The 26,299-nt window shown below is 51.2% G+C and overlaps 2 protein-coding genes across 2 annotated transcripts; one reads left to right on the top strand and one right to left on the bottom strand.

Moving 5' to 3' along the window:
* Nucleotides 1–319: 319 nt before the first annotated feature.
* MAGEL2 (MAGE family member L2) lies at nucleotides 320–4,384 on the top strand (the record flags this gene model as incomplete). The annotated part of the gene is made up of 1 exon (XM_081114775.1): nucleotides 320–4,384. The coding sequence occupies one exon, from the start codon at nucleotides 320–322 to the stop codon at nucleotides 3,830–3,832; it is 3,513 nt and encodes a 1,170-aa protein (XP_080970901.1). The 3' UTR covers nucleotides 3,833–4,384.
* Nucleotides 4,385–15,468: 11,084 nt separating this feature from the next.
* On the bottom strand, nucleotides 15,469–18,216 carry MKRN3 (makorin ring finger protein 3; the record flags this gene model as incomplete). Its single annotated transcript, XM_081114804.1, has 5 exons — nucleotides 15,469–15,490; nucleotides 15,962–16,122; nucleotides 16,273–16,955; nucleotides 17,012–17,701; nucleotides 17,814–18,216. The coding sequence occupies 5 exons, from the start codon at nucleotides 18,214–18,216 to the stop codon at nucleotides 15,469–15,471; spliced, it is 1,959 nt and encodes a 652-aa protein (XP_080970930.1).
* Nucleotides 18,217–26,299: the final 8,083 nt, after the last annotated feature.

Genomic DNA, 26,299 nt, shown 5'->3' with positions numbered 1-26,299 from the left:
GGATTGAGCCCCCTTTCCCTCCGCCTTCTTACTGCGCAAAGCCGCTGCGGAGGGCGAGCTGCCGGCGCTCACTTCCTATTCAGCGGCCGCTCAGCAGGGAGGAGAGAGCCGCCGACCAGCCACGTAGGCGCGTTCTCTCTCTCTTCTCTCCTCTCCTCTTCTCTCCCCCTTCTCCCCTCTTCTCTCCTCTCCACTGCGCTTCGCTCCGGAGGGAAAAAAAAAAGGAAGGAAGGAAGGCGGCCCGGCAGCTGTCGGAGGGAGCCCCATCCATCGGCTCGGCTGTCAGAGCGCAGCAGCGGCGGCAGCGCCCGCACCGGCAATGTCGCAGCTAAGTAAGAATCTGGGTGATGCCAGTCCCCCGGCCGAGGCGCCCAAGCCTCCGGTCTATAGCCGCCCCACCGTCCTGATGCGCGCCCCGCCCGCCTCCTCCCGGGCTCCGCCGGTCCCCTGGGACCCGCCTCCGATGGATCTGCAGGCGTCGCTGGCCGCCTGGCAGGCACCGCAGCCCGCCTGGGAGAGCGCGCAGGTCCAGCCGCCCGCCCCGGTGGCGGCGGCGCTGGCTCAGCCGCCTGCCCTCGGGGGTCCCCCGCTGGTCCAGGGGCCCCCGCTGGGAGGGCCGATGGGCAAGCCCCCGACCACCGGGGTCTTGATGATCCATCCGCCCCCTCCGGGAGCCCCGCTGGCGCAGCCTCCGACACCAGGGGTCCTGATGATGCATCCTTCGGCTCCCGGGGGCCCCCTGGCCCCGCCTCCCCCTCCCGGGACCCCGATGGCACCTCCTCCTCCTCCCGGGACCCCGTTGGTGCCTCCTCCACCGCCCGGGACCCCCATGGTGCCGCCTCCTCCTCCCGGGACCCCGATGGGGCATCCGGCCCCTCCAGGGACCCCGATGGCGCAGCCGACGGCTCCGGGAGTCCTGATGGCGCAGCCTCTGACTCCCGGGGTCCTGATGGTCCAACCTGCTGCTCCGGGAGCTCCGCTGGCCCAGCCGCCGCCCCCGGCAGCCTTGATCGCCCAGCCTCCGCCTCCGGGAGCCCCGATGGCCAAGCCTCCAGGTCCGGGAGTCCTGATGCTTCATCCGACGGCCGCGAGAGCTCCAATCAACCAGCCGGCGGCGTCTCCAGCCCCGATGGCGCAGCCGACGGCCCCCCCTGCGCAGCCCCTGGCGTCCTGGGCCCCGCAGGCTCAGCCTCTGATCCTGCAGATCCAGTCGCAGGTTATAAGGGCGCCTCCGCAGGTCCCCCAGGGCCCGCAGGCGCCGCCAGCCCAGCTGGCCACTCCCCCCGGCTGGCAGGCCACCTCGCCGGGGTGGCAGGCTCCTGGGCAGGGCTGGCAGGCCACGCCCCTGGGCTGGCAGGCGGCGCAGGTCACCTGGCAGGCACCCACCATCGCCTGGCAGCCTCAGCCCCCGCTGCGCCAGGTGCCCCCGGCCATCCGCCCGGGGCCCCCGCCCATCCGCCCGGGACCCCCTCCCGTGCGCCAGGGGCCACCTGCGATCCGCCAGGCGCCGCCGCTGATCCGTCAGGCGCCGCCGCCCATCCGGCCTGCCCCCCAGGTCCTGAGCACCCCACCGCCGCTCTGGCAGGCCCTGCCGCCCCCACCCCCTCTGCGGCAGGCCCCCCAGGCTCGGCTGCCCGCCCCGCAGCTGCGGGCGGCGCCCCCGATGAGAGCGGCTCCGCAGGTGCGCCTGGCCCCACAGGTGCAGCTGGGCGCCCCGCAGGTGCCCACGGCGCCCCCTGCTGGCCCGCAGGTGTCCCAGGCTGCCCTGCCGGCCCCTCTGCCGGTCCCGCAGGCTGTGCAGTGCCCCCCCATCATCTGGGAGGCCCCCAAGGAGCCGGCTCCCGTGGCCCAGGAGATGCCCACCTCGATGGAGTTCCAGGAGGCGCCCCAGGCTCAGGCGCTGGCCTGGCAGGCCCCCAAAGCCCCTGGGCATTTCTGGCAGCCCCTGCCCGCCCAGGAGGCTCAGCGGCAGGGCCCCCCTCTGCTGCAGATGGAGGAGCAGCCCTTTCCGGGGGGCCCGGCCTCCCAGAAGGCACTGCAAATGCAGCTACCCCCCCAGCAGGCCTCGGCGCCGAGTGCGCAAGCAGAGCTGCCCGACATGCAACTCCAGCCCTCCTGGCAGCAGGGTGCCGCGGCGACCCTGCCGGGCCAGCCCGCAACCCCCCTAGTGGCGGGAAATTTTCCCGTGGGCCCTGTGAAAGCGCTGGTGACTCCATCGGGGGAATCCAGGGCCTCGTCCATAGACCGTAGGAACTCCTCGTCCAAGGAGCGCCGCACCTCCTCCAAGGAGCGCCGGGCTCCGTCCAAGGAGCGCATGATCTTCGCCGCCACCTTCTGCGCGCCCAAGGGGATGGCGTCGCGCGCCCCGCCGGCCTGGAAGAGCCTGCCGGCCACCCCGGAGGCCTACGCGCCCACCCCCAGGGGCTGCTTCCCGTCCACCTCCCAGTTCCAGCCGGCCTCGTCTGACGCCTTCAAGGGGCCCCCCGCCATCCCGGAGCTGCCCAGGTCGCTGCCGCTGGCCCCCAAGGATCCCTTTGCCTATGCCGAGGCCCTGCCTGCCGTGCCCTGGGTCCCCCAGCCCAATCTGAATGCCCCCAGCGGGTCCAAGGCGGAGCCCACCATGCTGATGGCCACGGCGGCGGCCCCCCAGGCCATGGCCTTCCCGCAGGAGGGTTCCAAGACCCCCGACGAGCCCCCCCGGCGCCCCGGGGGCAAAGCCACCCGGAAGAAGAAGCACCTGAACACCGAAGAGGACGACGACTACTACGACGAAGACAACGCCCGCGGCGGCCGGGGGCTGGCCATGCGCAACTGGCAGCCCCCGCGTCGCTGGGCCAACATGAACTATAATGACTGGGAGGTTCTGGGGAACTGGGAGGACCCCATCGCCGCCTCCCGCGATCTGAGTGGCTGGGAGGGGCCGAGCACTTCCAGGATCCTGAGTGGCTGGGAGGGACCGAGCACTTCTTGGGCCCTGAGCGCCTGGGAGGGGCCGGGCACCTCGAGGGCCCTGGGTGCGTGGGAAAACCCGGGGAACCCCCACTCTCTGATGCTTTCTGAGCTCTCTGGCGTGCCCCTGGGGGTGGGGACCAGCCAGGATGAGCCCAAGGGGGAGGCGGGGCCCGTGTCCCCCCTAGATGAGAGGGCCAACGCCTTGGTACAGTTCCTCCTGGTCAAGGACGGAGGCAACGTGCCCATCAGGCGGTCCGAGATGGTGAAGTTCATCATCCGGGAGTACAAGGACGAGTCCTTGGAGATCATCAAGCGTGCCAATCACAAGCTCGAGTGTGTCTTTGGGTATCAGCTGAAGGAGATCGACCCCCAGACCCACTCTTACATTATCATTAACAAGTTTGGGGGCGGGCCCGTGGCCTCGCCGCCCCCCTGCCTGGAGATCCCCAAGCTGGGCCTCCTGATGGCGGTCCTGAGCCTCATCTTTATCAAAGGCAATTGCATCCGGGAAGACCTGCTCTATAGCTTCCTGGAGAAGCTGGGGCTGGATGTCCGGGGGGAGCACGGTCTCCTGGGGAACATCAAAAAGCTCATCACCGAGGAGTTTGTCAGGCAGAAATACCTAGAGTACAGGGAGGTCCCCAACACCCAGCCCACCGAGTACGAGTTCCTCTGGGGCCCCCGGGCCTTCATGGAGATCAGCAAGATGCTGGTGCTCAAGTTCCTGGCCAAACTCCATAACAAGGATCCCGAGTGTTGGCCGTTCCACTATTTCGAGGCCCTGGCCGAGTGCGAGTCCGATGATGAGTGGGATTATGAGGAGCTGGGGCCCTACTATGGTCGCGCCGGGGGTCGCTTCCGCAGGTCCCGTCCCCGCTAAGTCAGAAACTTAGCCACTCTCTCTGTTCCTTCGTGTCCCCCGGGCCAAGAGCCACTCACAGGGTCGTCGTGCGTGTGCGTGCGCGTGTGTGTATCGTGCAGGGTCAGGGGGGGAGGGGGTTGTGTCGTTTCGTTTCCTGGTGTTTCTGTTCCAATCCTACCTATGTGTACACTTGGATCTCAGACCTGGTTCCTGTAATCTGCCAAAGCTTTGTATACATCCTCACGTGCTGTTGACTTTCAAGTGGCTACTGTTCTCCTGGGTACCTCTTGGCACTTGTGTACTTCAGTGAGTTGTGTGTGATACTCTCTCTCTCTCTCTCTCTCTCTCGTTTTTTCGTGTTCGACTCGTTCTTGTGGCTGTACCCAGAGTTGTGCTGGCTTTGTGAAATGAATTGAGACGCAGCCATCCATCTCACCCTGGTGCAAAAAAAAACTCTGTAGTGTTGAAAGTAGGTTGTTCTTTGACGTGTAAAACATGACTCATCAGTCACGCTGTCTGCAGAGAAATAAATATCTATATCTATATCTATATAAATATACTTTCAGCATAACACAGAGGAGTTTGTCTTCATTCTCATTTTTTTACTCGCCGGGGCGGGAGCCAAGTTTTGTGTGTGTGTGTGTGTGTGTGTGTGTGTGTGTGTGTTTTCCCCCTCTGAATACACCAGAACATCAACACTACAATGAGAGACATGGGGCTACATTCTTCCGAACAACGTTTTAATGGGGCTGGAGGGGGGGAGGTGCTGGGGGGGGGGGCGGTGGAACAGAAGATTGACATCAAACCAAGAGTCCAGACTTCACAAAACCCCTCACAGCGGGCGTTATTACTTCCCATTGTAGGCGAGTGTTTAAATGCAGGTAGATCCATTCAATGGCACAGGCCGGGGCCAGGTCAAAAAGGTGGGCATTCAAAGCGGATTTTCTTGAGGTTATGTGGGTAAGGGGGGCCCTCCACCTTACCTTAGGGTGTCCAGTAGCTCGGGGGGACTTGGGTTGTAGCAACACACGGATATTGGGGTAGAAACATGCAAAATCTCCAGGCTTCTAATAGGAAAGAGGAAACAACAGCCTTCAACCAATGAGGGGGCCTATATATTGGGGGTGATGGTGGAGGGGAAGGGGATCCTAGGGTTAGGGGGCTCAACCCTAACATGCAGGGGACGTCAGCTGCCAATATCGGAGCCCTGGGGTGCAGGGACTGGTGAGGGAGGGGTCACAAGGGGCCAATGTACCATCCTGGGTGTTTAGGTGGAAAGATATTCACGCCTGCACTGGGCTGATGTATAGAAGACTTTCTTGAGGTCATTCTCTCTTCAAGAGGATGGGGATCATCAGCGTTGCCACCACCCCTACTGTCCTATAAGGATCATAGCCCCCCAACCCTAATCCACCTATCCCCCCATCTCTAGGTAAAGATGAAGTCCCAGGTAGGCGGTCGTGGTGATGGTGGAATTCGCCTGCCACCTAGCGGTCGACCCTGGTTCTGCCGCTCCGGCAGCTGCCGGGTGTACAACGTCGCCCCCCGCCCTCCCCCCCAAACACCTGGGTTGTGGCTACTACTTGCCTCATCACCTTTGCCCAAAGCTTTCCCGCCCAAACACTCCTTATTTCCTCTTCTGTCATAGTACAAGGTAAAACCTCTTCTCCGCACTTTCTAGGACCATGGGCCTGGCTACAGGGGGGTCTTTGGCAAGTTGTCCACGTGACCAGGGGTCCCTGAAATGTGGGGGCAGTTGGGTTTTGTTTTTTTTTGCAAACATGCTGGGTCAGGGAGTAGCACAGCGTTTCTGCCCCCAAAGCAATAGTCAGTTATTTGGGGACCAGCAACTGCCATGAAAGGCAGCTGAGAATGATCCCCCAAAGGGGGTTTGCTGGCTCCAGTCTTTGTTTGTTTCTGCTTCATGCACTATTGTTTCTCTAGTTTCCTCTACATCATTCACTCGTGGGTGGGTGGCTGGAGCAAGATGCTCTTTGGGCGTCGCCGGTTCGACTCCCGGTCAGGGCACTTGCCCGGGTTGTGGGCTCGATCCCCAATGGGAGGCGTGAAGGACGCAGCTGATGGTTGTTTTGATCTCACATCAATGTTTCTCTCTCTCTCTCTCTCAAAATAATTTTTTTAAAAAGGATGTTCTTTGAGTATCAACATTGGAAAGTAGCATCAGATGACACTTGTGATTTATAATCCATCTAAGGCAACAATCATACAGAAAATGGAATGAAGACCCACTTTTCACGGAAACCCCCCGAAATATGTAGTGTCTGGTGGAATGCCGTGGCTGAGCCCCAGACTACGGAACTCACAGCCTTCCCATCACTACATTTGAGAACTTTTTTGTATTCGACTGTAAGGAGAGACAAATTACAATAATAATGAATTTTTAAGTACAAATAAATTAGCCGGATATGCCACTGAAAAGTGTAAGAAAAGAGGGATGATATTATGAAAGCAGGGGCAGAAAACAACATCTAAGAACAGATAGGGTGAGAAGCGGTAAGAATAATTTCAAGATCCATTTATTCGAAAGCACTAAAGTGTAGATAAATGTAACGCAAGGCTTTTTATCGTAAAATGGAGGAAAGAATAGAGTCCCCGTAATCAAATGGGGAAAAGTATTAAATGACAAAGAAAAAAGAAATATAAACAGGAAATAACTCTGAAACTGTTGCACCTCACTAATATCCCAAGACAGAAACATCAGGCCAGTATTCCTGTTTTCATGTCTTAAATTGGCATCGAATAAAATAAAGGCCTGTGGAACACCTAATATACATAAAGTCATTCAACTGGCATCCTTAGGCGCTACGGACAGAAGTGCAAAGTACTACAACCTTCCCTGAGATAAAGTCAGCCCACTGTGTCTTTGAGATGTTTAACGATATGAAACCTCTTCTACTTAGGAACTCATATGGGACTAGAGCGAATGGAAATAACCTTCCGTGGGAGCAAAGATTTCTTCAAAAAACATGCTTATCAGGGTGGGAGATATTAAGTAGAATATGTACCCTCCCGCCCCCAAGAGAGCCAGTCATACTAACATCAAGTTGGGCTAATGAGTTTTCTGCTAAAAAGACAAAAGACTTCCCCAGAAAACAATCTGCCGTCAGCTCCAACGCTAAATGACATTCTGGGGGAGCAGAGACATGACCACATGTGCCTGAAAAATATTGTTTAAAAAATATTTTTATTGATTTCAGAGAGGAAGGGAGAGAGAGAGAAACATCAGTGATGAGAGAGAATCATGGATCAGCTGCCTCCTGCACGCCCCACACTGGGGACCAAGCCCGCAACCTGGGCATGTGCCCTACCAGGAATTGAACCATGACCTCCTGGTTCATAGTGGATGCTCAACCACTGAGCCACACCAGCCGGGCCTGAAAAATTTTTAAGTGGGGGCCAGTAGACTCCCATCAAAGCCATAACATTATCTCAACAAAAGCCATTTCCCATGATGCTCTCTGACTCCTGGGGAAAGAGAAATTTAAGAATATTTCTCCAAGTGACCAAGTTCAGGATGTTCAGGTACAAGCGAGTGGCTATCTTAGGATATTTCTCTAAAAGGGATGATCCGATTTGGGGGGATAATTTCTACTCTAAGCGATGCTTCCGGAGAGCAATCAAGATGTGGGCTAGTGCCCGGCGGCCGTGGCTCAGTAGTTGATCCTCGACCTACGAACAGGGAGGTCCCTGGTTCGATTCCCGGTCAAGGCACATGCCCCAGTGTGGGGCCTGCAAGAGGCAGCTGATCAGCGATTCTCTCTCATCATCGACGTTTCTCTCTCTCCCTCTCTGAAATCAATAAAAATATATTAAAAAAATTTTTTAAAAAGATGCAGGCCAGTTACTTGTCAAAGTCATATATAAAGCAACAACGTTGTCAGCAGACGGGAATTGATGGTTGAAGCTGTGATGGATGGAGCATTCTTCAGGGTCCCTGTGGCCTCCACGGGGCACACAGTCCACTTGTTATTCATTTCCCTTCACACCCACAACTGTAGCACATGGCTCACCCACGGCTCTAAGACTTGAAAGGCTAGGGCGCCCTCTGCTGGGAAGTTCTAGCAACTCTTCGAGTTCCCACTTAAAAGCTTGTCACAGTTAGAGAGGACCCCCCCCCTTCTTAATTTTTTCTTGTCCCCAACCCACCAAGGGGTAGGGCACAGAAAAGAAATGGTTGGCACAACAGGCACGGCCTCTCTGGATAGAATCTCCATGAGAAGGAAGACTCGAGCCGATGTACTTGGAGAGCCCAGGTTTTGGGTTCCCTTTTTTTTATTATTATTATTGTTTTATTGCTTAAAGTATTACAAAGGGTATTACATATGGGGTTCCCTTTCTTTCCGCCAAATCTTCCGGAAGGTTCTCAGGGTGAATCCCAGGAAGGGACAGTAGAACACTACTAGCTATATTCTCGCTGGTGAGATGTCTGTCCATCCTCTTGGCCCCTTTTCTAAATGATACATTTTTATTTCATAATGTGGGTTTTCGGGATGTCTTTCACCTAGATTTCCGTCTTCGTGAGACAGGTAAAGCTTGCAGGTGGCTTTTCCTCGTCGTCACGGGGCCTTTCACGCAACAGACGTTTTCCATTTTGATGACGTTTAATTCGTGGATTTATTTTCTTTGTATGAATCACGCTCTTGATTTCATATCTAAACATCTTCCATCGGATCTTAAGTCCTAAAGATTTTCTCCTAGTTTTATTCTAAACGTTTAGGGGTTTTCGGTTTTTGTTTGTTTGCTTGCTTTTAGTGCTTTTGTACTTTATACTTCAATCTGTAATCCATTTTGAGCTTATTCTGCATACAAGCGTAGAAGATTTATTTCTCCCTGTACTTTTGCACCTTCGTCAAAGATCCGCTGGCTGCACTTGTGTGGGCTATTTCTGAGCTCTCTAGTCTGTCTCCTTGATGTATGTATCTACCCACCGACACTACCATCTTCACTACTGTAGCTATACAGTCAGCCTTGAAATTAAGCACAGTGATTCTCTATTCTTTCTTTCCAAATGATGTTTGCTATTCCAGATCCTTTGACATGCCACATAAATATTTAAAAATATTTCTTTAATGATTCCAGAGAGGAAGGGAGAGGGAGAGGGAGAGATAGACACTTCAAGGATGAGAATCACTGATTAGCTGCCTCTTGCACACCCCATCCTGGGGATCTAGCCCGCAACCCGGGAACCTAACAGTGACCTCCTAGTTCGTGGGTTGATGCTCAACCGCTGAGCCATACCAGCCAGGCATCCGTTGATTTTTTTTCAAGGAATTATTTGCCAATACAGATCTGCTCCGAGACTGGGGAGTTTCTGCCGCATATAAGCATTGCCGTTTAGTGGAAACTCCTAAGGGAAGATACCAGCCGGCCCCTTAAGATGATGCAAGAATGGGTGTTGTTTCTTAAACTGTTAGGAGAAGCCAGATTCGGCGTCAGCCCCTGCCTCATGGCTCTGGGCAAAGTCCTGACTCGTGTCTCAAATTCCACATCAGAAGACAGGGAGTTTGGCCTTGGTCTTTGATCTCTTCCTCTTCCTATCTTTTACCCCATGGGAGGCTCAACCACCTCCCCTTAGGAATTTGTATAAAGAAAAACAAAGATACCAACACTCAACCTCCAACCCAGGAGATCTGGAATTGTTAAAGATACAACCAGAAGATAAAAACAGTTCTCAAATGCAGCCACAGGAAGGCGGTGAGTTCTAGTCTGGGGCTCAGCCACTGGTATCCCACCAGCCACGACCTGTTTTGGGGGTATCCATGAAAAGTGGGTCTTCACTCCATTTTCTCCGTGACCGTCAGTTTAGATAGGATTTTCTTAGCACCTGACTGGTTTTTGCTTTTTGAAGTTTTCCGGATAGTTTTCTATTTTCTTTGTTGTTGTTAACCCTCACCGGAGGATATTTTTCCATTGATTTTCAGAGAGAGTGGAAGGGAGGGGGAGAGACAGAGAGAGACACATTGGCGGGAGAGAGACACATCGATCGGTTGCCTCCCGCACATGCCCCAACCAGGGCTGGGGATCAAACCTGAAACCAAGGTATGTGTCTTCGACCTGGAATCAAATCCGGGACCCGTCAGGCCACAGGCCAGTGCTCTATCCACTGAGCCAAACCAGCTAGGGCAGTTTTCGATTTTCAACGTGCAATATTCTATCACCTGCTCAGAGAGATGACTTCACGTCTTTCCTTGAAATGTCTGTCTGTCTCATTTTTGTTTCTGTGGGCAACGCATTCATTGTCGAAATAATCTTCACTGCCAGTAAAGAGAAGGGACCTCCCTGTTTGGGCCTGATCCAAGCCGACAGGATTACTTCCCTTTGACTTATTCGAAAGTATAAAAATGCAGCAATATTTTTACTCGGGTTTTTTTTCTCTAATCTTTATTTTTACATTTTTCCAACACTTTTCATAAAGTGGATCACATGGGTGTGTGTGTACCGGTTATACGTTGGTGTAAATTATGTCCTACAATGAAATATTATTAAGCCATAAAAAAATGCAAGGAAATCCTGCCATTTGTAAAGCCATGAATGAACCTGGAGGCCTTATGCCAAGGGAAGGAAGTTAGACACAAAGACTGTATGATCTCATGTATATGTGCAATCTAAAAAAAAAACCACCCAAACTCACAGAAACAGAAAACAGGTTGGTGGTGGTTTCCAGGGGTAGAGAGTGGGAGATGAGAGAAGTGGGTAGAGGTGATGGGAGAAAAATTCTGAGATGTCCCTGAATGAAATGACATGAGTCAATGGGTCAGACTGTGGGAGGAGACAGAGACAAGAGTGACTGAAGTTCATTGCTGTGGGCCGGCTAACAAGAGGCAGCTCACATTTCTGAAGGTATGTTGCAGGTTTTTATTTATTTATTTTTTTAATGCATGGGGGTGACATGGGTGAACAAAATTACGTAGGCTTCAGGAATACAGTTCTACGGTACATCATCTGAATTTCGTCTCGTGTCCTTACCGTCCAAGTCCCCTTTCATCGCCATTCATCTCCCCTTTACCGTCTCCTATCTCCCCCCTTTCCTCTGGTAATCACCTCACTGTTCTCTGTGTCCATGAGTCTTTTTTTTCCCCCAGTGACTCAATCCTGTCCCCCTTCTCACCCAGCCCCCAACATCCTCCCCCTCCGACAGCCATCAGTCTGTTCTCTGTGTCCATGCGTCTGTCTCCACGTTGCTTGCTAGTTCATTCTGTTCACTAGATTCCACGTAGGAGTGAGATGAGGTGGTACATGTTCTTTCTCTGACTGGCTTACTTCCCTTGGCGCAATGCTCTCCGGGTCCATCCATGCTGTCCGGCTTCAGACAATGAATGTTGGGGCTTTGAACCAACTTCCGGGCAGCTGTCTAGAAAGTAGCTGACCACCCGGTACGGCTACGTCCTGCTTACGTGTGACCTTTCAGAACTGTTGCCCGGAAGCAGTTGAAAGTCATACAGATGTCTTCCTTAGGGACAGCTGTACTTTCTCCTTTAACTTTTGGTCAAGTTACTACATTGTCTGTTTATTGATTTGTTTTTTCAAAGCAGCAGCTTTTACATTTCTGTTTCTTAACCCACTAATTTTTGCTTTAATCTTGTTTCTGATTATGTGTGTGTGTGTGTGTGTGTGTGTGCGCTTGCATGTATGTTGTTTTGTCTTTAAAGTTTACAGATTTGGATACTTATTTTATTACGGAATTGGTCTTTCTTGGAAATGCATTTTGTATCGTATTTAAAGTTGGTTTCACTCTGAGCCCAGACCAGCACTATCCTGTAGATCACAGCGTGCATCACTTTTAATTACTCTATCCTGCTGAATGATTCTGCATTCATTCATTCTTTGACCAAATTATTTCTGATACTTAAAAGAATTGTCATGTGGCAGTCGCTTATTTCCTTGTATCGACATCAGAGAATGTCGCCTATACTACTAATTTCTCGATCTCAATTGACAGGCTCATTGTGATCGAATACAATTATTTTTGTTAGCTGTCATTCAACATGGAAAATGGAATTTAGTCTACATTTTCATGGTAAAAAGTCTGATGTATTTTTTGGCACTAGTGCTGGGCCATTTCCCAAGCACCCCTCTCCCCATCTACACCCCAACTCTATTCTATGGGGAGGGTTGTACTTTAGCATCATCTATAGAAACAGAGACCAGCCTCCCCCCAAAAAACTGTTCACAAAACTTACCAAAAAAAAAAGTTTATGAACTTTTCCCTTTCCATCACTGAACTTCCATCCATCAAACAGTGATGGGCGAGGCTTAGAGAGGAAAGAGTACCACATAAAGTTTTAGCATCTTTGTAAGTCTATACACCTACCAACTTGAGACACACCAAGTGTAGGCAAGTCAGACTTGCTTCACCCGGGCATTTTTCATGTGGTTAGAATCAAATCTTCTGTACAGACCCCAGGGCTGAGTGTATGAGTCCTCATGGAGGAAGGGCCCACACCCGCTCTGAATCCCTCAGAGCAAAGCTCTGTGTGTGGGGAAGGGTCCTTTTGTTCCTGACCCCAACGAGGGTGGCCAGTTGTCTCCGTGGATGGGCCCTGGGGACATGTCACCCAGCCTTGGGGGTCAGTGACATCCCTATCAATTAAACTCTTTCTGATGGAGCTGATGAGGGACAGGAAATTTCCTATTGGTAAACATCATCTTATTTCTTATTTGACTCATGTAGGCATCCATCCTAAAGAAAACATTTTTGTTGTGTAGTATATTTTCAGGAATAGAATAGCATTTTTAGTTCTACTTGGATGGCTTTTGCTGGGGGGAGGAGGAGGAATTACTTGGGCCTCTTTGAAATTATGGCCAAAAGGGAATGAGCCCCCTTTCTATGAAAATAATAATAAAAGAATAATGTTACGTTAATTCCAGTTCCAAAGGTTCCCAAAAAGAAAAAGAAAAAAAAACGTAGCGGACTGTCAATTCTTGTGTCAGCTCTGATCAGGTCCACAAACATACCTAAGTCCCACTTTCAAACTGCTGCTTTAAACAATACCACAGGATTCAAGCTCCTTGCCTAATCATGCTTGATCCTCACAACACCCCTGCAGAGTACGGAACCCAGGTCCCACGGCCCCTCCTGAATGTCATGATCGTTATCTGGTGCAAGATTCTATGGGAATAAAAAACCGTGGCATTTCACAACATCAGGTAGCGTTCATTAGAACAAAGTTCTCTGAGCTTTTCTGGCTGTTTAAAAATCCCCCTCTGATGTCTTAGCCACCACTCAAAGCTCACTGAGCCTTTGGCATCAGCTCAGTCCTTGAGGGAGGGCACACGCTTAGATTTCACGTCGAACCACTCACCCTGCATGCCAGTAACAGCCAGGCAACCAGGGCCTCCTGATGGGGGAATTCTCTGGATAAGAAGGAATCAAGAGGGAAGGGCTATGGCAAGGGTCACAGTGGACACAGGCTGAATGCTAACTTATCATTGGCATCACGTCACAGGGGAGAGGCAGCGTAAACATACGGGAGGCTGCGAAGTAGACCAAGAAACACTGCGGCTGTCGGCCCACAGACAAAGCCCAGGACTCCTGCACTCTCCTGGAGTTCCGTGACGGCCCCCTTTGTCCCACCTGGCACACCACCCCTACTCAGAGACTGCAGGTGTGCTTCCTGTAGCTAGGGTCACGTGCTCCACTTGCTCGTGGCCATGTATGTGGGGGAATCACAGTGTCTGTGGCCTGGAAATACACTGAGTACCTACAGGTTATTTATACCCATAGGCCACAGTGATATCAGCAAGTAATTTCACCTCTTGGACTCATCAGGATGATGAGAGAAAAAAAAAACACAATAAGGGGGAGATGGGGAGTTCTGGGAACTAAACTCATACTTTGTTGAGTGCTAAGCACATGGTAGAAGCTCTGCAAACATGTGAGATGTCTAATCTCCTGGGATGCGTATTTTCAGCTCCGTCAGCCCAGAGGAGAGCAATCTCAATGAATTCAGACAGGTCCACTCAATGGTTAAAACCGTGTGCTCACCTCACATTCTTTCCTTGTTTGTTACTGAAAAGACTTTTAAAAATTGTTCACTCAAACACTGTAATTTTCCTATTCTTACCAATTATTTATTTGTGCATCTGATGCTGGGTTACTAAATGACTGCAGAGTTGGGGTAGTTTTATCTTCCTGGCACATTTTAACTGAATTATATGCCGTCTGTATTTATCTCCAGGGATGCTTTTATCCTTAATATACATTTTGTCGATAAGAAGGCACAGCCTCCTTGTTGGATCGATTTCTTTTTTATCCTATCGCTTTTAATGTTCCTGTATTCTTACATTCTTAGCCGTGTCTTTTAAACAGCATAGAGTTTCATTTTCATTATAATTAAGGCTGGAAAACTGTGGCTTTTAGTTGCTAAAACATGCTCATGCAATCTAATTATGGGGTATTTGTGTTCTAAACTTTTGACATGACTGTTGCACTTAATTCGTTTTTGTTCATTTCTAGATTTCAATTTTTTTTTGCCTTTCCAATCTTGTACTCTGACTGGCTTCAATTTTTTTTTTTAATTTTTCTATTTGCTCTTTGAAAAGCTTTTCAGTGACATGTTGAAAACTTCTGTCCAAAGCCCCTCGTGCGGAATGTCTAGAGATAACACAAAATATGGACTACAGAGAGCTGTGTCCAGAATTGCGCTGTAATAAGGAAAAATGAGATGGTTGTAAACACACATTTCTTTATTGGTAACAGCAGAGTGAGCTAGTCAAGCCACCACAGAAATAACCAACGGCCTATTTAGCAAGTCCTTTAGGATCTGTGCCGTATTTGGCCAGATCCGTCTGAATAGCTTTTTTCAACAGATGCTAACCACTGACGCCTGTGGAAGGAACACAAGAATTATTCACCACCTCACACTCACACACAACAGCGAATTTCTGTTAGCCTGTGACCTTTAGCTTCCAGCTCAATATTTACGTTACTACATAAACATTATACGATATATCCTTTATAGAGACGTTTTCAAATAAATAACTTATTTGTGGTTGTTGCTCATCCTCACCCGAGGACATTTTCCCATTGATTTTTAGAGAGAGTGGAAGGGAGGGGGAGAGAGACAGAGAGAGAAGGAAACATCGATGAGAGAAAGAGAGAGAGAGAGAGAGAGAGAGACATCAACTGGTTGCCTCCTGCACTTGCCCAGACCAAGGCCGGGATCAGGCCTGCAACCGAGGTACGTGCCCTTGACCGGAGTTCAAACCCAGGACCCTTCGGTCCGCGGGCCAATGCTCTATCCACTGAGCCAAACCGGCCAGGGCTCAAATACATCACTTGGATACTCACTTCTACGCACATCGATTGATACGCCAAGTCTGAAATACATACTTCCAAGTAGAAATACGTTCACATCAAGTTAAGCAGGATGAGAACATGTAAACATAGATACCTGGTTCACAAAAAACCACAAGGTCACCACAGTTAAGAAAGTGCACTTGAATCGGGGAAGAAACGCACACGTAAACAGCAGAGACGAGAGAGCAGCTGCCACAGGGCCCCCCCGGGGTGGGTCCAGGTTTCTTAAGGCTGTAGCAGCACAGAGTTCCTCTGTTCAGTTAAGACTTCTCCCTTCACCCTGTCCCACATACTCTCCAGGGGCTTCACAATGAGTGTGGAAGTCCTGTAAACACTAGCCTAGAACTGAGTCAATCCTGTTGAAAACAGAGATGACAAAATAAACCATAAACTGACAGTCAAGAGGCATTGCACCAAGAAAAAAAAAACAACAACACCACCACCACCACCACACACCAAAAAAACAACAATAACATGAAAGGACTTGGTGTTATTTGGGGGGGGAGGGGAGGACCACACTCCTGGGGGGGGGGGGGGAGTAATGGGGATGGGCGAGAACACGGATGAGTGGCCCATAGAAATGGCTTCAACAGCTGCTGTACATGGCAGATGGGTCTATCCACGGGCGGATAAAAACAACAGGCAACAGCGGATGGTCGAGCGTCAGCACAGAAGCAGTGAACACACTACACTACATGCCACAGATTCAAGTTGCAATCTTCCCCCCGCCCCCCGCGACCGGCCTCCCCGCTCCTTCCCAAGGAAGCACGTCCCCACGGGTTCTCTGAACAACAAAAAAATGAAAAAATAAAAAATAAAAAGGAGGCTCATTCTCTCCCAGTGAAAGGAAACACTTACACAACCACAGACTGACCAGCCAAAGCGTGACAAGCTCTCGCTGACGGTGGATAAAGGGCATGCTGTCCTCTCCCACCTGCTTAGGCTCCAACTCTTGGCTGCTCGAGGCCCCAGAACCCTGCCTCTCAGGCTCAGGCTCAGGCTCAGGCTCAGGCTCAGGCTCAGGCTCCTGCTCCTCCTCCTCCTCCTGCTCCTCCTCCTGCTCCTCCTCCTCCTCCTCATCCTCCTGCTCCTGCTCCACCTCCTGCGCCTGCTCCTGCGCCTGCTCCTCCTCCACCACCTGCTCTCCCTGGCCCTCGGGCTCCGCATGCCTGTAAAAACAGTTCTCGCCGAACGGGCAGCAATCCCTGACTACAGCGAAATACCTGCAGGTCTTGGCGCGCATGGCCTCCTTGTACTGCCGGATCAGTTCCTGCTTCGCCGCCGGATCCTCCACCCAGAACTCGCTGGGGATGACCAGGCGCGAGGAGACCCTGCACTGCGGGCAGGATTTGATCACCCTGCTCCTAAACTCCCGGGCCGTCCTCCACGTGCGGATGCACCTGAGACAGTAGGTGTGGTTGCAGTTGGAGAGGATGCCGAAGCGGCGGTCGCCCTCGTTGGCCTTCTCGTAGACCACCTCCATGCAGATGCCGCACACTTTGTCCGCGCTGCGCTGCACGGCGAAGGACAGCTCCATATCCTGCTGGTGGCGGTTCATGCAGGCCTGGATGTGGTCTGCCCTCTGGGTGGCGTCCGCCGGGTGCAGCGCCTGCCGCCCACACAACTCGCAAAGCTCGCCGTGGAGATACGCGCAGCTCTCCCCGCGGAAGCAGTGCCCCATGGCGGCGTCGCGGCACAGCCGCCGCTCCCTTTCCATCTCCAAGTTCTGCTGGGGAAGCTCGGGGGCGGGGAACGCCTCGCGGCCCCAGTACGGTTGCCCCGGAACAAATTCAGTGGCATTCGCCCAGCCTTGCGCACCGGCTGCCCAGCCTTGCGCACCGGCTGCCCAACCTTCTGCACCGGCTTCCCAGCCTTGCGCACCGGCTTCCCAGCCTTGCGCACCCGCTGCCCGGCCTTGCGCACCGGCTGCCCAACCTTCTGCACCGGCTTCCCAGCCTTGCGCACCAGCTGCCCAACCTTCTGCACCGGCTGCCCGGCCTTGCGCACCTGCTGCCCGGCCTTGCGCACCGGCTGCCCAACCTTCTGCACCGGCTGCCCAACCTTCTGCACCGGCTTCCCAGCCTTGCGCACCGGCTGCCCAGCCTTGCGCACCGGCTTCCCAGCCTTCTGCACCGGCTTCCCAGCCTTCTGCACCGGATTCCCAGGCTTCTGCACCGGCTGCCCGGCCTTCCGCACCTGCTGCCCAGCCGTGCGCGCCTGCTGCCCGGCCTTGCGCGCCTGCTGCCCGGCCTTGCGCGCCTGCTGCCCGGCCTTGAGCGCCTGCTTCACAGCCTTGCGCGCCAGTTTCCCAGCCTTGCGCACCTCCGGCCCAGCCGTGCGCACCTCCTGCCCAGCGTTGCGCATCTGCTGCCCAGCCGTGCGCACCTCCTGCCCAACGTTGCGCATCTGCTGCCCAGCCGTGCGCACCTGCTGCCCAGCCGTGCGCACCTCCTGCCCAGCGTTGCGCATCTGCTGCCCAGCCGTGCGCACCTGCTGCCCAGCCTTCAGCATCTGCTCCCCCCACAGCTCCGAGCGCTGAATCGTCAGTCTCGGCTTCCAAGGAGACCCTGTCAGTGACCAAGCAAATCGCAGGCAAGGCGCCCCAGGAGTCAGGAGGCGGGGCCCACGCCCCTTCCTGCGGCTGGTTCTCTGGCTCATAGTGCGCAGCCGCAAACGCGCCGGGGCCTAGCTCCTCCTCGGGGGCCTGGGGCGGCGGCGACCCGCGGTCCTCCCCGGCCTCCTCTGGGTCCGGGAGGTCGTGGGAGTAGCGACAGTTCTCCCCCTCCTTGCACATCCCATGGCGAAAATACCTGCAGACGACTTGGTTGGTCCAGGGGCCTGGGCGCCGCTGGCTCTGCAGCCAGCTGGGTCCGGGCCCTTCCCTGGGCCTGGCCCCGCCCACAGAGGCGTAGGCCAATCGTAGACGTGACGTGCCGATGGGGGGCGGGCCTCCAGGCTCCATACGCCGGAAGACCGGGTGCGTGCGGTAGCTGGGCCCAGCGGCCGCCTCTTCGGCCGCCGGGGCATCTGTTGCGTCCCCGGCGGCTTCGTGGGGCTCTGAGGGAGCTGCAGCCTCTTCCATTGCACCTTTTGCCCCCTGAAACGGTGCCAAGACGTGTCCGGTGCCCCCTGCGTGCGGGCTTGAAGCCCGGAGGCCAAGGAGCCGTCCCGGAGCTCCAGACGGGAAGGTGTGCCTTTTTTTTCCTTCCGCCCAGCCCTCTACTTCCGGTTGCTGTTGGTTCCGGCTTCCTCCGCCGGCCGGCGGCGGACACTTCCGGTGGGGACACCGGCTGTCTTCTAACCAGTCCGCGCAGTGTGTAAAAAATCCCGGCGTGGGAACAAAGCCTCGCGCCGGCTTTGTTCCGGGCGGCTGGGTTCCCTCCCCCACGCCGCCCCCCCCCCCGCCCCCCAGGCTCTGCAGCGGCAGCGCGGCGGGCGCGCGCGCGGCCGGAGGATGCAATCGCCACCCGCTGAGGTTTTGATTTTTTCCTGTCGCGCCGTTCACGCAGACACACTGCATTTGCTCGTGCCTATGCATGTGTGTCTATTTTTTAAAAAATCATAAAAACCATAATCCTTGTTTCCCGGCCCCGCACCCCACCCCATGTTGAAAAGTTGGCCTCGTAGTGTCTGAAACATCTGACAGGTGAATGTTACGGATTTTCTGTTCGTCTTATGTCGCTGTGGGGCTGTTTGAATTTCGATTTGATTCTTTTATTTATTTTTTGTCGCCGATGGAAGCTTTCATCGTTCTGCTTTGTTGACGAGATGTGTTGTGGTCTGTGTTTTCTGGGAGTTCCTGCGGGCTGGCGTTGGGGATGCTCTGATCTCCGGGGCACGAGCAGGGAGCGCTTGTGATCGGAGCCCGCCTTTCGGGGGGGCTGGGGTTGGGGGGGGGCGGTTTTATTGGGATTTCTGGCCGGCCTCTCCCCCAGGCTGTGCATAAGCTGCAGACCCCCTTCAGCCCCGCAGCTGGCTTCATCAACGCCCCGCTCCCCCGTGTGCCCCCCCCCCCCACTTTGATTTTCTTTTGCTGGTTTAAGTCGCGGTGGCCCCTTTGTTTCTCCCCTGTCTTTCCCCGAGGGTCGCGCTGCTTCGTGGTGGGACAGCCTTTCACTGAAGCGTGTTCTCTGCCGTCTGCCCGGAGCGGTGCTTTCTAGCCTCCACCCGTGAGCTCTTTGTCATCTTTGCAGATGCATTTGATTCATTGAGTCAAAACGGTGGAGAGTCCTCCTCTGCTAAGCCGGGGTGCTGATCATGAATATAATCCTGAATTTTATCATGTAATTTTCTGAAGAGTTTTTTGAGATCTTACGGTGCTTCCTCTTAATGTAGGTTATTTGCACTGATGGGTTTTTTTGGTTGTTGTTTTTTTAAAGATCTCACTTACCGTTTTTTCCAAGAATAAGTTTGTTGTGCTCTATCACCATTTTATATATTATTAGATGTTGTTTGCTAAAACGAATTTCTGGGAGGGAATTTTATATCCTAGATTTATACTTTAAAATGATTTACCAATAATAAAGTTAAGAAATTAATTAAAGAAAAACAAACATGAAGTAAGGGGGCAGAATCACAAATAAAATCCTTTGGAATTATGATGATGATCATTATTAGTTGAAATGATTATTGAAACTGATAAATTTCTGGTGAGGTGTATTAGGAAAATATATGAATAAGGCACAAATAGCCAAGATCAGATATTTTAAAAATAGTATCACTACATTAGTAACACATTAAAATAATGAAACAATTTCAGGAATGAGATTAGCCTATTAAATTAAAAAATCTATATGAAATGGTCATATTTCTAGAAACACATTTATTATTAAAATGACAGGATCAGAAATAAACGTACATATCAATCTGTTGCATAAGTGATTCTGTAATTAAGAACAATTCTTTAAATGAAAGCTTTCTGAAAAGAAAATAGAAAGGCAAAATGGTCTATATTTATTATTGCAAGCCCTTGCCAGTGAAAAAGGGCAAAGCAAAAAAAAAAAAAAATGATGTTAGAATTGAAAAGGAGTTATTACTAGGAGACAGCAAAAAATTGAGAATAACTGATAAATCTATTAGATTTAATAAGCACATTTAGCAAGGACATCAGATAGAAGTCCAGTGTACAAGATCAGCTGTATGTCCTTCTGTTGTGATATTACATATGTATAATCAATGACAGGAAAACATTTAAAATTCATTGCATTTACAGTATTAAACGTTAGCCATCTTAGGAATTAAGCTAATTAATGTTGTGAAGCTTGAAATCATTTTTGCTCATGAAGTACTTTCCCTGTCCTCCTTTACGTATTTATTGAGTTTTGTATTGGAGGTGCCAGTTCTTCCGAAGTCTCACTCTTCCCTCTGCTAAATGTATTTGTTCATGGCTATTTCCTTGACAGTCCCTGAGCGTTTCACAGGAAAAAGACTCGGAGCATACATACTAGGCTTATATACCAGGCTTTTCACAGACTCCAAAATCTCAGAATCCTGACTATAAACCTGTTATTTGTTTTAATAGTGCTTTGTTCCCAGCACCTTTTAAATTATTTTCAATCCATCTTTTTTTTTTTTTTTTTTTAAACCAGCACCGTCCAAGGGAAGTTCTGTGGCTGTTGTATGTATGTGTTGTCCAGTGCATTGGTTACTAACTCAGTGTGGCTCTTGAGCACTTGAGATGTAGCTAGAATAATTTAGGAGCTGAGATTGTAGTTTTTAAACTTCAGAATTAATTTAAATAGCCACACAGGACGAGTCGCTATTATACTAGACAGTGACGCTGCGGGTAGTATTTCACCATCGTATTTCCTCAAACAGGAGGGAACAGGCAAGATTTCGTAATTTGGCCAAGGCTGTGCTGCTGGCACGGGGTGGGGTGGAGGGGTGTATTTGCTTTCACATCCCCTCCTGTGTACCTCCTGGTCACGTTCACGTCCTAGCATCTCATAGGGAGCTGTATCATCTTGTTTTATAGTGACGAAATTTCATACGCACCATCAGAAACTAACATTGTGTCTCCTGATGATAAATATTATATGAGATTGAGTCAGTGGAATTACTGGGTATGCATCTGGAGGGAAATAAGCAAATATTTCCCCATCCCAGTCAAACCACTATTCTCAAATAATTTTCTCTGTCATAGTCCATTTTCCTGTCTCGGTATTTTTTTTTTTCTTCTGAGCACTGATATTGTTTTCACAGTCCCTGAGAATACACATCTGGCCATTTATCTGGTTATTTGGTTCAGTTGATTCGTCTTTTCCCCCAAAGCGCTGAGGGGCTCGGGCTGAGACTTGACTGAGACAGACTTGTGTACATGCTCCAGTCTGCAGGGCTGCACGAGATCTCCTGGCTGGCCAGCATTTGGGTGTCCAAGTAGAAGGAATGGAAGTGGCATTCCACTTGAGCAGGCTGTGCTCAGCACCCATCCCCCCATCACCAGGGAGCAGAGTGACCATGTGGGGGGGGGTGGTTTACAGCCATGCAGGGGTGAGGCCCAGTCCAGAGAGCATAAACAAAAGCCAGAGAGGCGGGAGGCTAGTTCGGAAGTGGACTGTAGGGATGGATTGAAAAGAACCAAAGGCCCCATCGTCTTTTATTCCAAACAGCTCAGGCCTGCTGGGCTGAGCCCCACATGGCCCCTATGTTTTTCTTTCTTTCTTTCTTTTAATTGAATTTATTGGGATGGCATTGGTTAATCACACTCTTTTACCTCATCTGGAAAATAATAATACAGTAGTAATAATGAGTGATTAGCCCACGAGTTTACTGTGAGAACTAAATGAGAGAATTCTGATAAAATGATTGCACCCGTTACAAGGGATACTCTGTGAGCTCTCCATAAGTGTTTCTTGATTTTTTTTTTCCAATCATCCTAAGAATCCTGTAACTGAAGTCACTGTCGATGTGAATCTTCCTTTTTGGCTGTCTGCACCTGGCAGCAATTATCTACAGGTTGTTGGAAGATTCAGGCACGTGAGAGGTAGTGAGCCAATCCTTATTTTCTCTTACTGATAGACCCCACTGACTTTTTTTTTTATTAAATTAAAAAAGTTTTGTGGGTTTTTTTTGTTCATTTTCACCCGAGGATATTTTTCCACTGATTTTTATTTTTATTTTTTAATATATCTTTTATTGATTTTTTTACAGAGAGGAAGGGAGAGGGATAGAGAGTTAGAAACATCGATGAGAGAGAAACATCAATCAGCTGCCTCTTGCACACCCCCCACTGGGGATATGCCCACAACCAAGGTACATGCTCTTGACCGGAATCGAACCTGGGACCCTTCAGTCCGCAGGCCGACGCTCTATCCACTGAGCCAAACCGGTCAGGACTCCACCGATTTTTAGAGAGAGAGGAAGAAAGGCAGAAAGACAGAGAGAGAAACATCGATGTGAGAGAGACACATTGGTTGCCTCCCACATGCACCCTGACCAGGGCCTGCAACCTAGGTATGTGCCCTTGACTGGACTTGAACCTGAGACTCTTCAGTCCACAGGCTGATGCTCTATCCACGGAGCCAAACCTGGCTAAGGCTAAAAATATATTTTTATTGATTTTAGAGAAGAAGAGAGAGGGAGAGAGACATAGAAACATCAATGATGAGAGAGAATCGTGGATTGACTGCCTCCTGCATGCCCCCTACTGGGGATTGAGCCTGCAACCCGAGATGTGCCCTGACCAGGAATTGAATCATGACCTCCTGGTTCATGGGTTGAGGCTCAACCACTGAGCCACACTGGCCGGGCAATAAAAACATACCTTTAAAAACCCATTGCATCACCCTCTTTAGTAAAAAGGTCCTGCTGTCCCTAACAAGTGTCATGAATAATTTTTTTTTTTAACTGCTCAGGTGCCTGCAACTCAGATAGGACCATATTCATCCTTGGACCCTCCAGCCCTCTCACCAGGACACCTGGGAGGCCTGCATCTTCACTCCCAGCTGATTGGTTAAGGAGCTGTCTGCGGGGGAGACTCCTGAGCCAGTGCGCCAATGACAGTCCCTCCAAGCACGGTAAGGGCAGAGTTCGATACCTACAATTCCGAAATGCTCTCCGAAGCTGGGCTACATACACCCCAGGCTTCGTGAGAAAGCTTCCCGATGGGCTGGAAGTCTCCCTTCCTGGCTTCTCCTCCAGGAAGCTCTCAGTCCACTCCGTTTGCCGTCTTGGACCCCTGCCGACTTCATGCTCCACTAACTCCGACCACCTTTTTTTTAAAAAAAAAAATTACATTGGGGGATAGGGGAGGCTAGGGGACTGTCTAGGGCGGGGGGATAAAATGGACACATATGTAATACCCTTTGTAATACTTTAAGCAATAAATTAAAAAAAATTAAAAAAAATTAAAAAAAAATATATATATATATATATTGATTTTAGAGAGGGAGTAAGAGGAAGAGAGAGATAGACACATCCATGATGAGAGAGAATCAAGGATCAGCCGCCTCCTGCACGCCCCACCCAGGGGATGGAGCCTGCCACGGGGCATGTGCCCTTGCCCGGAATCGAACCCGGGACCCTTCAGTCCGCAGGCCAACGCTCTATCCACTGAGCCAAACCGGCCAGCGCCCACCTCCCTCTCGTTGGCATGATTTTTGCAGGGGGTAATGTGGAACTCCAGCGGCTTTTTGGGAAACCGAAGGGTTCCCAGCTGAGGGCACAAAGGGGGAGTTTACTGGAGAGGCGCTGGCCTGGGCGCATGCGCACTCGGCTCTTCTCAGCGCCGCGCATGCAGGGGGGCGGGGTGCGCGCTCTGCCAACCTCGCCGCCCTACCCCGACCCTTTCACTTCGGCGCCCACGGGGCCTCCAACGCCTAAGACCCAGGCCCGCTCGGGGCACCGCTCGGCGCAGGGCACCTTCGGAGCAGGGTCAGCTGACGTCCCAGAACCCTGACAGATCGGGAGATCGGGAGATCGGAGCGGAGAAACCTGGGGCCGGGCTGTCGGGACTACATTTCCCACAATGCCCCGGGAGCCCTTCCGGTGTCTCGGCTGGCCGGGCTCTGGCTGGGCTCTGGCTCCGCCTGGTGGCCGGTTCTGGCTCCAGCGTGCGATGCTAGTTGTGGAGGTGCAACTGCCTCTCTAATACCTGAACTCCCCCTGTTTTAACTGTTGAGGAAAGACGGAAGGTAGGAAATATATAAAATGGGGTCCCTTTAGCCACGCTGCTGGGATTATTAACACTAGCAAGGAAAGACCCCCTTCTCATGCTAACTAGCCTGGGAACTAAAGATCCCTTAGAACTTTGCAGTCCATCCTCCATGCCTCTTAAAATGCTTTTCTCTGTGGGTTTTGCTTCCCCCCCGCCCCCCAATCTGATGCCTGGCCCTGCAGGTGTCAGCTAACTATTTCCTAGAATAAAATGCTATTAAGTTCTGAGTTTCTTTTTTTAAAATTATATTTTTATCCAGAGAGGAAGGGAGAGGGAGAGAGAGAGATAAAAGCATCCATGATGATAGAGAATCGTACATCGACTGCCTCCTGCAGGTCCCACACTGGGGATCGACCCCACAACCTGGGCATGTGCTCTGAGCGGGAATCGAAACCATGACTGGTTGATGTGCAACCAGTGAGCCACACCAGCCGGGCAAATTCTGAATCTCTTATTCAGAAATACCTCTCAGTGGAAGTTGGTGCCTGTCTGGTTCTGCTTCGGTTGCCAGTAAAAGAAATGACGTGCCAAAATGAAGTTTCCGAGGGGCAAGGTGTTTGTCCGGTGCTGCTCTCGTAAAGTGTTAACATCTGCCGTTTTGAATCCTAGTTATCACAGACGGGCATCGTAAGGACCCAGGGGATACATCACTGCTGGGATAGACTGTCATTCGTTGAGGGAGGTCTAGTCAACTGTGAAATAACCATGAGGGATAATACATTGACTGTCTTTCCTGCCCCCCAGTGGAGGAGCCCTCTTCTTATATAAATCTCGGCTGAGATAGGACAGTCTGACATCAGGACAAGCAAGAAAAATGCCCAGCTCAGGGGTTGGGACGTCCAGCAGGAACATGACCTTTCTTGAAATAGGAACGATAAATAAAGCTGATCTGCAGTGGGGCTTCATAAACAGCAATATGTCTCTTGTCTGCGGAAGGGGTTTGGCGGCCAGTTTTTCCCCCACGTGGAATTCTATAGATCTTGTCAGTGGCTTCAACCTCCTGGGAGTTAAATGCTTGGCTGCTTTGGAGCTGGGATGGAAGAGCATATTTTAGCATAGTAGGAGAGGACACAGAATAGAACAGAAATATCTCCGTACGTCAGTCAAAGTATGTTTATCGTTTTGTACACGCATATATGTGTTTATCTATCGATGGATATGTTTACATAATGATAAGGACAAACCAGAACAAGGCAACTTCTTTTTTTGTTTGTTTTTTTCATCTTTGGAAAAAGCCAAATCGACGTTGGCAACCCTTGGCGATGAGTGAGTAATGGGTGTGTAAGTCTTGCTAAGCGATTGTATTTGTTTTCATTATCTTAGTATTGCGGGGCTGCTCTTGGCATCTTTCTGGCTGCCGTTTACTGGTTGGGTGGCCGTGAGCAAGTTAGCTAATTTGTATGTGTTCTGGTTTGCTTCTCAGTAACCTGGAAATACACCATCTATTCAAAGGGTTATTGAGGAGGTTAGAGACGAGAAGCACTTTGTGTAGTACCTGGTATGAACTGTTCCGGGAACGAGTGGTAACTTTCAAAAGTACTTAAAATATATATGTGTGTGTGTGTGTGTGTGCGTGTGCATATGTATATTGATTGATTTCAGAGAGAAAGGGAAAGAGAGATAGACACATCAATGATGAGAGAGAGTCATTGATCAGCTGCCTCCTGCACTCCTCCCACTGGGGATGGAGCCCACAACCCGGGCCTGTGCCCTGATCAGGAATTAAACCAGCGACTTCCTAGTTCATAGGTCAACGCTCAGCACTGAGCTCAAAAGTACTTTTTAAAAGGGTCATTTGTTTCTAGATATCAAACACTCATCTGGCTTTATAAAAATCAGAACTCCTAAAGTATAGCTGAAGGAGAGTTAAAAATGCGGTATCAAAATAATTTTTGACAGTGAATTTTTAGCCATTGTTCCCTGAATTCTCTCAAAGACCCTATTATTACTGTGTGTGTGTGTGTGTGTGTGTGTGTGTATGAGGGGGGGGGGTTAGTTGAGGGGAGCGTTG

This window comes from Myotis nattereri (assembly GCF_964212035.1).
Source record: "Myotis nattereri genome assembly, chromosome: 21".
NCBI classification, from domain to species: domain Eukaryota; kingdom Metazoa; phylum Chordata; class Mammalia; order Chiroptera; family Vespertilionidae; genus Myotis; species Myotis nattereri.
This window is presented reverse-complemented; position numbering and strand designations above follow the sequence as displayed.